Source organism: Phragmites australis, chromosome 7 (assembly GCF_958298935.1).
Source record: "Phragmites australis chromosome 7, lpPhrAust1.1, whole genome shotgun sequence".
Classification (NCBI taxonomy): domain Eukaryota; kingdom Viridiplantae; phylum Streptophyta; class Magnoliopsida; order Poales; family Poaceae; genus Phragmites; species Phragmites australis.
In genome coordinates, this window is record NC_084927.1 from 29,142,878 (window position 1) to 29,153,733 (window position 10,856).

Genomic DNA, 10,856 nt, shown 5'->3' on the forward strand with positions numbered 1-10,856 from the left:
ATAAGGTATAATTTTATGACATTTCATCATATGCATTTTTATGGTATACATATTTGCATTTTATTCATACTCATCATTGTATGCGTTCTTCTTGAGTGAACGGAGAACCGAAGCGTGACGTGGGTGTGAGCGAAGGTGGCAGTGAGCTCCTGCATTTCTATGAATTCTGTGCAGGGAGTGTCAGGCAAACCCAAGAGTAGCAAGACAAGCAACTAAGCATATTGCACCTTTGTTCAATTGAATTAAGTCTAAAATTTATGAACTATGCTTATGTATGTTTGCATATGTCGAGTCAACATCGGGTACAAGTGGGTAGATCCTATGTTGAATCCATTACTCCTACCTTGAATTGTTGTTCATCCTTTCCTTGTCGCCTTGAGTATGTTGTTGGTGTCTAGATTACAAGTTAAATCGAAATACTTAGCAATGCATAGATCATTCGGTAGAAGTCGAGCGGTGAATTATTTCATCGTTTGCAAGCATGGGCGTTATTTACTTATGTAATGATCACAATGTTGGATATGGGTTGATGATGGTTGGATGAGTAGTGAGTATGAAACGAGATGTGAGCGGTGCTAGGGGTGTTATCTGTTCCGGAGGAAAGTCCTGGGGGTAGGCTGGGAGAGGAACCCGAACACTGTAGACCGCTTGCGTCGTTTAAGCACCGACCATCGATGTATTCAGCTTTAGCACTTACCTTACTTACCACATGCCGATCTAATGGTAAGGCGAGTCAAATACCTCTGTAGTTGTGATCATTTGGGCGTGAACATCGACAGTTTGAGCAGGCGGGCTTGTAAGAGGTGCTAATTTGCTCCGGGAGTAGTTCTAGTACCTCCGCGCCGAGCGATGCATGATCCAAATGGTTGGGCCTTAGGAAAGGTTGACATGAGTACCCCTTGTATGGATTTGTGTGGTCATGCAAGCCGTATGGTCCTCAAGTCGTGTGGGTCCAGGAGTATCCTCCTGTAGAGTGTAAAAATATTTCAAAATACCGCGCTCTCGGTCATGAGCATACTTCTGTCCATCTGCATCGGTCGTAGAGTTTTCGCTTGTGGTTGATGGTTGGATATGTGGGAGATGGTTGAGTTGCTCTTCGTTACATGTATGTTCGTAATGGTTCCAGTTATTTATGTTCAATTGGTTATAATATGGTAGAATTATATTATTATTGGTTAAGTTAATTGCTCATATTTATATGTCTAGATTGCTTACCGCTTATGTTTAACTTAACCATGTGGCTATTTCTTACTAATGGCTCAATGTATAATCATTGGAGTCGAGCTATGTATATGTGCTCTTTATGGTTTAAGTCTTACGAGTACCTTCGTACTCATGCATGCGTTTTTAGGTGCTGCTAGTGAGGAATAGCCAGTGTTTGGCTACTTCGTGCCTGCTGTTCAGGGTGGCGAGTAAGAGTAGTTCATCCTACTTTCGGAGGTCGTGCTTTTGGGGTGGAGCCTAAGGGCATGTGGCTCCACTCTCTTTTATTGTATAGGTTTATGTTTCTGCTATGTAGATGTTGTTATCTTTTGTTGTAAATTGGTGTAAATAGTTGCATGGCTAAAGACTTGTAATATAATATTAATTACTTATTCTTTCTTAAGCTTTGTTGTGATGTATATGTTGGAAAGGTATGTGTTTCGATTTTGGGCACAAAACGCGTGCCGGGACTACCAGAATGATATTCTGGTTAATCATTGAGGTTGTGATTATGAATAATGGTCCTTTTGGTGATTTCATAGGGTAGGTTGCTTCTGTTTCTATATTTCTTATGAGCAAACTACATGGTTTTTTAGTAGTAGGTTTCTTATATAGCACTAGTTCTACAATTGGTATCCTTTATGTGCTATGGACCAATCTATAGAGTATCCTCCCCGTTGTTATAAATAACAAGTGCATATCTCTCATACGTATTTAACACTTATATGCACATATTTTTGAGGAATATATCATATGGGTTGTGATTTTAAGACTAACATGTGTTTCAAGTGATACCTTTTGTAGTCTCATAGAATGATCAATAAGTCTCCGGAGGTATGCAATGCTTCAAGGCTTCTATTGGTATCATTGTTAATTTATTTATTTATTTAAGCTACCTTCATGCATAATATGATTTAAATTTTTATCTTGACATAATTATCTAGTTGTGCATATGTCTCTCTCTTATCATATATATGCATACATATAGGGGGAGTTTAAATCATATTATGTAAGTTTCATGAATTGTGATCCATATGCTTTCATTTCAATTGACATCATATTATCGAAATATTATCTCTTCAATTTGTATTATTTCATTGGATCATGATTTATGAAGCTCTCTTCCATGTGCTCTAATGCTCTTCTTCGAGTTCAACATGTATCTGTAGCTCTTTTTGAGATTATTGATAAAGGGGGAGAAATTTGATGACCAAAGCAAGATACATGCCTAGTAGAGAACAAACAAGATACCAAGGTTGACAAAAGGGGCTCATCTACATTTGATATCAAAAGCATGTAATGGAGAAGCTCTTGCATAGATCGATCAAGAGAAATAGTGACAATAGAGAAAGAGAGAGTCACAACAAAAGGGGGATTAAGTGGTAAGAATATGTATCCAAGCAATATGATAAGGCTTTGTATTCTTCATAATTTGTAACAACCCATCCCTCCGATGTCTCCATCTCCGGAGGACACTGATGACCGTGAAGATGATGGCCTTGACTGCCACAACTTTCAACCACCATCTCAGAGACGACAACCATCTTACCCTGATAGCCTTAACTAGCATAACTGACATTCTTCCGCTAATTTACGTCGTCACTTTCCACCATCATCTTGAGATGATCAATGATACAAGGGTGAATGTTGTCACTACTACATTTTAAATTGTGCATGTTCAAACATACCTAAGTGTTAAGACTGTCCACCGCCTTAGAGACTACATGCATGGTGAATTACGAATTTTGAAATGTATAGTTAAATTAGTAAATAATTTCAAATTTTATTAAAAGTTGGCAATTACATGAAATGATAAAACACCAGCAAATAATTTTAAATTTTATTAAAAATTGGCAATTACATGAAATGACAACACACCGATAAATAATTTTAAATTTTGTTGAAAGTTGCTAACTACATGAAATGCCAGCACACCGGCATCAAATGAAAATTAAATTAGCAAATAATTTCAAATTTAGTTGAAAGTTGACAATCACATGAAATAACAACATGTCGGTATCAAATGACATAATCAAACCGCAGCCAAGCACGGCCATATTTGGTAATTACATGAAATAATAACACGCGCAAAAGAAAGCAACATGCATATTTTGGCAGGAACCCATATTCGGCACATGGTGTGTCGAAAATACTTTTTCCTGCTGAAGTATGCACACGGTGCGCTAAATATGGTTTTTTGGTACATGGTGTGTCGAAAATCTATTTTTGGTACACAGTGTGTCAAATACGGATGCTAAATTAGTAAATACGACTACATATGTCTATTTTAACAAATACGCTCATATATATTGTCTAATTTTGAATTTTTAGCCTGTAAAATCGCAAATTACTGTGGACAAGGAAAACATACTCGCGAGACTAACAAGCAATCTTCCAAAAACATCGCGTGGATACAACGCAAAACAACCAATAATTAACATCTTCATGTGGAGCATACAATTTGCCAGATGACCTATGGTCCTATGCCTACTTCGTTATCCGAAGTATCTGGCTGAGCACACCTCACCCCGTTGAGAACCAAAAACAGGGCTATACTGCACCAAGGTGCACGAGCTCCGCAATGGCATTGCGGCTCGCCGTCCAAGCGCTGTCCGCGAGCCTCTCACGCGCTGAAACCACGTCCTCCAAGCCACCGAGCAACGGCCAGCAACAGTCCCAGAGGCCAGCCACCAGCAGGAGGGTAGCAACGACGGCGGCGGTCGTCAGCACGGCGCTCCTGGCGACCCAGCTACTGGCGCCCACGGCGCCCTGTAGCGCCGGTGCGTTCGACCTGAGGATCACCGTGCCGGAGCAGTCCAGCGAGGAGGCCGAGGCCGTGGTGAGGACGCACGCGCGGAACCTGGTGCGGGTGAAGCAGTTCATCGACGCCAGGGCGTGGCGGGAGCTGCAGGCAGCGCTGCGCGCCAGCGCGTCCAACCTGAAACAGGACCTGTACGCCATCATCCAGGCCAGCCCCGCGAGCCAGCGCCCCGAGCTCCGCAGGCTCTACTCCGACCTCTTCAACTCCGTCACCAGCGTAAGCACGAACTAGTTAGCGAGGAACCCATGCAGGTGACCATGGCATGATGTGCATACTCATCCTGTTCTGCCGTTCGTGCAGCTGGACTACGCGGCCAGAGACAAGGATGAGCTCCAGGTGCAGGAATACTACGGCAACATCGTCTCAGCACTAGAGGAGATTTTTGCCAAAATCATGTAGTTCTAGGATAGATTTTTTTCTTTCGAAAAGACCGGCAGGAACTCTGCCGGAATATATTGATAGAGAAGGATACGATAGAAAATTAGAATCTAGGCACTTGAATTACAGTAACATACAGTAGCTACTTTTTTTAGGGAAATATTTAGCTAGTTCTTGTGAACTTCCTCTGCTACATCTATTTACCCTACTGTCTGAAGGAGAAATCCAAAAGAATCGATATTTACAGGTGCAGCAAGAAAAGAAAAACTGCAGTTTCCTGAAACCCTCGGTGCTCGGCCACCAATGTTTAGGCTTGTTGCAGATCAGGAGCCTTCAGCACCTGTCTTTTGGAGGCCGGGCAGCAGAGTGGTTTCAGTCACGTCTCCATTTGCTTTCAGATAGACAAAGCAGGATCCTTGGTGGTGATTCATCGCCATTTGGTGTGCAAAATGAAGCAGTAATTCTCCATATAGTCTATCGATCTACTGATGAAGTTCGAAAGTCCGCCTTAACTGAAACCTGTTGGCAGTGACCTACCATCCTCTTGGCTCCTTCAAATGGCTGCTTCCAAGAACTTGTTCCTGAGAAAGAATGAGAGGAATATAAATTGGGTAGCAGGTCAATAACAACACAAAGTGTGTATTTTGACGTTGAAGAAAATTCATGAAAGAATCTAAAATCACTAGGTAAAATGCTGTCTTCACCGGTTTGTGCTAAAAGAGTGTTAACTAGCGAAAGGTGCTTTAAATCCTTACCATTGTAAGACCAGGTAGCACTAAGCTAGCAAGATTCTCATTCACTGAGATGCGCAGCGGAGGCATCTTGCTCATTATTCCAGGCATTTGGCTCATGCTGTTCATAGAAAAAGTATCATTAGAGACAGTCAGACAGGAGAAGCAGCTGTAGCATAAAATCCAGCTTTTTCAAGCATAGCCTTAATTTTCTTACAAGTGAACTATACATGCATCTGAGATAAATTATGCTTACCCTTGTAAAAGATCATTAATGTTCCTTCTTGTCCGATGGAAGAGATCAATGTTGTTCTGAGCCTGCAAAAGAGAATAAAGGTAACTAAAAAAAATGCTCCAAATATGTTGTTCGAAAAAAAAATGCTCTTCTTCGCAAAGAAAAAAAGATGCTCCAGATGCAGGGTAACTAAAAATCAGAAGGTTATGCTACACTAAAAAATTGACGTGCACCATGCTTTTCCAATGATCCCTGCATTTCCTCCTATATAGAAGAATAGTAATGATGAATAGACAAACTATAAACATAGTAAAGTAACAAAGGAGAAATATACTGACCTGAAATGTTAGAATATTTGTTTCTATTTGATTAAGAAGCCAGTTATTTTCTTCCAGTAGATGCTGCATTGCGCGATCTATCTCAGAGGCTACATGATGGAAAATATGGACATGGTCATATTATAGAACAAACGGAAGCCGCCAAATGACAAGAATTGACTAATCTTGTCAATCTATAGCAGATAAATCTGCCATAGCGCATTACTGAAAAGCTACAAGGATTTCAAGTGCAATTTTATATGACAAAATTCCGCAGAATCAATTGATTTACAGTCAATTAACCAAGGAAACGACACGCTACATGTCGGAATGTAGTTTCAAGTGAGCCCAGGGAAGACTCCAGAATATTAAGATAGGATTAGTATGTGCAGTTATCTTTGCAGTTTAATAGAAAATGGATTCTGACAATTCTGACAATAAGCCTATGTAAACCCATATTTGGTCAAACAAGTCCCACATACCCAAAGCAACACAGGTTCTTGAACAAAAAACATCCAAAGTGTCTACATTATAATCCCTTTCTGTCAGCTGACACAGGAAATCGTGACTATACATATGACAACATGCATCCAAGACTTAACAGGTAAAAAATATGCTTTCAAGATTATATCAATTATCAAGCTCCAATGGAGTAAAAGTAATTCCTGCCTACCTGCGATGAACTTAGAAATGGAGTCAATGATGATGTCAAATAGTTCAGTATTTAGGAGTAGTATTTACCCTCTCAAAGAGCAAATTATAAATGTCAGAGTATAATATGGATAATGGCACAATATAGCAGATAGTGAGAAACAAAGGCGATAAATGGAAGCAATCAATTGGACCTGATACTCAAGTGACCTACCAACCTCCAGATAGAAACAAATTGTTTTGAACATTATGCGACATAAATGAAGAGACTCTTATGTCTGTCTGAACTGGATGATTTGCTCCCCAATGTGCAGGCTTTACAAATTTATCCTGAGACAACCATTAATAGCCCCAGTCAGAAATATGCAAACAAAAGTTACATATGAATAGAAACATTAAATAATACATTTGGATACTTTCCATCCCCTTCACAACTTTCCTTTTGAAAAGCACCTTAACTTTTCAAAGTGAACTATTTGTTGCCTTTTCTCTAATTATGATAGTAAATAAATAGAATGTGAGAAGGAACAAAGTTCATCAAACACAAAAGGATATTAATACCTTTCTTTCTTTTATCTTTCTGCCAATATGGTGTTCTTCAGGCTTCCTTCGTCTTGTATTTACTTTCTTCTACAAGATATCCAAATTATTGGTATTATTAAAATTAGAGAAAATGAGGGAAATACTTAAATAAGATACAAATGCTCATTTAAAAAAAATAGTGGTGCACATTCTGTTACTTTGCTAGCCATGTTTCTAACGAGGCTTCATCACAAAGATATATCGAAAGAAAAAGATATCATAGCTTAGTTTTGGAATTTCAATATTACAGTGAGGGTCTGTTTTTCTAGGACTAGCTCAAGCAAATCTTACCAGCTCAGCTGTTGCAACCAACAAACATATAGAACTGAAAAGGTGGAACGCTGACGGATGCATACATTGTCATGAAATAAGGACATCCTGTCTTCTGATAGCTCTTTTTCTTCAGAATACAAATCAACGGCAATAGAATAATAGACCAGAATGATACAGTGATTGCCATCTCAGGTCTCACTATGATCATGATCCTCAATGCAAAGTCTATTGTTTATACATAGACTGACAATAAGTCCGTCTGTCATTCATACTAGTGTGTATATGCACAAATAATTAGCGGAATCATATTCAGATCAATCTTGAGATGTAAAATAAGTTTTGGCATGCCATCTGGACAAATAGATCAAGGCCGAGAAAAGGAACCACGTATGGTTCATTACCAAACAAAGTTTCATATTTTCAGTATTCAAGCGAGGTAAGCAGCCGTACCGCCCCTTCTTGGGCACAAACCATTTGCTGATGTGGCACCTTCTAAGGAGCACATCTAGAAGATACCCGTCCTTGTAATAAGGAAAAAAGATCCAATTTTTTTGGTACAAAGGATATGAACAAATTAGAGACTGCTTACCCCTATCCACTGGCACCTCATTGCAACATCTCTTACTGTCTTGTTTGGTAATGAAGCTGCTATCTTTATATACTTCATGATGCCTTGTTCATTTACATATCTGAGAGTATTTCATCATCGGCACATCAAAGAAAACAAAGTAAGGGAAACACATTAGGATGAACAAAATGGATCCAAACTTCAACAAGAGATCGAAAAACTTTTCTCCAGCATCGATCAACAAAATAATATAATCGGAATCAATTGGACACAGTACTAGAACAAAATTCAACAATATTCTTACAGGAACAGAGTTGTAAAGTAGTATATGCTTATGATAGTTGAAATAACTTACTTCTCCATGCCATCTCTCAGCACTTGAAGCTCAAGGTGTGTCCAATCCGCAGCCAGAGGTCCTCCATATTTGAGGTTCTGCCCAGAATCAACAGGCATATTGGTCGAACTAGTGGACACAACCACTGAAGGTGTGGCGCTCAACATCCCCACGCTGGCGTCCATCCCAGTGGAACAATCCATGTACATTGCTATGCCTCCTGATCCGCTAGATGTCGCGCTTGTCTGAAATGAAACCACTTGCTGGTTGCAGAGCGACTGGGAAAATGCCCCAAAATTCATATTAGGATCGTCTGCCATCTAAATGCACGCCAAACTCTCGAGGACAGATTTTGGTACTTCCAGCCTCGGAGGACGCACTCCAAGCTCCGCAACAATTCCAATAATTCCGGTATCAGATGAGAGGTCCGTATCACTAACTACAGGTTACACTGCATTTTTGCACAACCTGGAGAGATTGGTGCCTAGTGCTCCAACAATCCATCCAAATATGGAGTGCTAAAAGCAGAATCTTATAAGTTTTCGAAGATCCCAAGAAAATGTTTTCCTGCAGATAGCATTAAATATGTCAAAGAAAGTTAACCTTCGAAACAAATAGATTCAATTAAGAGAGAAGACAAGAAATTTCTCTGTCAGGCAAAATTTCTCTGTTAGGCATGCTGGTAAAAAAGAGAGGCTCAAAACACACAGGTTGCTTTCAGAAATAGATTTTCTTTCACTTGGCAAACACCCAATTCAAAACTGCAACGTTTTGTCAGTTCTGTAACTGAATGAATTCTCATAAACCGTACGAGGAACACGACACTACAACATCAAATGTTAATCTTTCAGAGCCTTGTATCTGCTTTTCCATGTAATGCTTATAAAGGGTTCAGCGTTCAGTCTAGGAAACGTACATCTCAATCCTATGAAGTATGGCCTTAGTCGAAATTCTTAAGATATAGGATCAAATTGATAAGCAAAACTAGGCATAAGTGTATGTGCATGCAAATTCTCGAAACGTGAACCCTGCACCCCAGTCCGCCGCCACCCCCAAGAAACAACAACGGAAAGCCCATGAAAGAATCGAATCAGAAAGTAACTTGAGGACAGGGACCTGGCCAGCTTGCTGCTGCAGTTCACAAGTACTAGAAAATGACCTAGAAAAACCAAATCTTGCAATGATAATTATTAGTATTTATAAAGTTCGACCTAGCCAATCAACCATGGACGTACAACATGCATGCAAAGCGCTGTCCCAGTTCATACCAAACCCAAAATTTCTCTAACCATGCATGCTTCCTACCGAAAGAACCAAACCAAGAAAAGCTGGGAAAGGGAGGCCGGCCCCGATCCTACCGGAACCAAACCAATCGAGAGCAGATGCAACAAGAACCCTATTCTGCAGTCAAGAAACTTACAGCACAAATCCGATCTATCTGCTCTCGCTCCGCAGCAGGGAGACAACCGGAGAAGCCATGCTCCAGTATGATCACTAGGTGTGCGTTCGTGTGTGACGGTGCGCTCGGTGTGCAGTTTGCCTCTTTAAATGGTGCCGCCAAGCTTTGCCCACTCCAATGGGAGGGCCGGAGAGAGGACCCAAAAAGCGGCGGCCCCGCCGCACCAGTAAACCGTATACGCCTGCCTCCAAAAGCCAAAGCCGTGTGCCAATTTAATAACTTGCACACGCAAAAAGAATCAGAGATTGTGGGAGGAGCAGCGATCTCTGTTGGAATTCACCAGAGCTGCAACGGCCTCCAAACAATAATTGCCACTATTCGTTTCCATCTTAGGTTCTCCCCTTTCCCTCCTCGGTTGGTTTCCAGCTTTCTTATGCCATGAAAGCAACACACCCGTGATGTTTAAAAACCCAAAAAGAAATTCCGTTCTTAACTTCTACTCTCAGTCTGAGAAGTTGTATTGCACTACATCAGTATTTATTTGTTCATTTCCATACTCCGACCAACCCAATCACACAAAGTGATTGCAAACTAAGAGTAGTCCTTTTACGACATAGAGTACATCTTTCTACAACGTAGAGTACATCAATTATTAGATTGCCAAATAAAATCGATCTAATGTCATAGTTCGTTAAATTATTAGTCTAAAGAAAGTTGGTTTTTTTTTTTTTGCAAACTGATAAGTTAGATTTGTACCATTATTCTTAAAAATGTAAAAGTGCAGGGGAGCATTCATTCCATGAATGATGTTGCTATATATTTACCTTAGAGGCTGTTGCTTAGGTGAACCGAATTTCCCCTTTCAACATTTTTTTAAGTATATCTAGAATTTGTGCAATTAATTTTTGAAAGTAATAGGGACAACTCTTGTCAATCAAATGGTAAAATTTCATTTATGGATCAAAACATTCAAATACATGACAACCAATTAGAAAAATATTTGGATAACAAATTTAAAACGAAAAGAAAATCTCACCTAAAAGATCGATGAGATGTAGAGTGTCATCAACTCTTCCACCATGCAATTAAGTTTCTGCCACTACATATATGATTTTTTTTTCAAATTGGGCTGGAATTATATTAATTTGGAAGGAATACATCCCCATATTATATAGAGGTCCTAGAGAAATAAAAATATTTATAAAAATAATATAACCAGGTCATCTTCTTCATATTTGGTAACCTTCGTCATTCTTCATCTCTCCCGGTAGCACCTGAGCCAAGTAGAAGGTCGAAACCAAAGCCGAAACTTTGTACCAATTCTGACAAGAAACACCAACCCTTGCATAACCACAATAGCCAGC

The 10,856-nt window shown here is 39.8% G+C and overlaps 2 protein-coding genes across 4 annotated transcripts; one reads left to right on the forward strand and one right to left on the reverse strand.

Annotated features, from left to right (window-relative positions):
- The first annotated feature begins 3,705 nt into the window (after nucleotides 1–3,705).
- On the forward strand, nucleotides 3,706–4,936 carry LOC133924610 (psbQ-like protein 3, chloroplastic). The gene is made up of 2 exons (XM_062370224.1): nucleotides 3,706–4,240; nucleotides 4,325–4,936. The coding sequence occupies exons 1-2, from the start codon at nucleotides 3,785–3,787 to the stop codon at nucleotides 4,421–4,423; spliced, it is 555 nt and encodes a 184-aa protein (XP_062226208.1). The 5' UTR covers nucleotides 3,706–3,784; the 3' UTR covers nucleotides 4,424–4,936.
- Nucleotides 4,501–10,001, reverse strand: LOC133924609 (uncharacterized). 3 transcript variants are annotated; one of them, XM_062370220.1, is made up of 10 exons: nucleotides 9,514–10,001; nucleotides 8,115–8,660; nucleotides 7,781–7,880; nucleotides 6,898–6,966; nucleotides 6,555–6,666; nucleotides 5,707–5,795; nucleotides 5,582–5,632; nucleotides 5,390–5,451; nucleotides 5,158–5,254; nucleotides 4,501–4,983 (listed from the first exon to the last, which is right to left on the reverse strand). In XM_062370220.1, exons 2-10 carry the CDS (start codon nucleotides 8,411–8,413, stop codon nucleotides 4,936–4,938), a joined length of 927 nt encoding a protein of 308 aa, XP_062226204.1. In that variant the 5' UTR covers nucleotides 8,414–8,660; nucleotides 9,514–10,001; the 3' UTR covers nucleotides 4,501–4,935. The 3 variants fall into 3 exon arrangements, with proteins under 3 accessions (XP_062226204.1, XP_062226205.1, XP_062226206.1); XM_062370221.1 differs by lacking the exon at nucleotides 5,582–5,632 and having other exon boundaries at nucleotides 9,514–10,000; XM_062370222.1 differs by lacking the exon at nucleotides 4,501–4,983 and having other exon boundaries at nucleotides 5,156–5,254; nucleotides 5,602–5,632.
- Nucleotides 10,002–10,856: the final 855 nt, after the last annotated feature.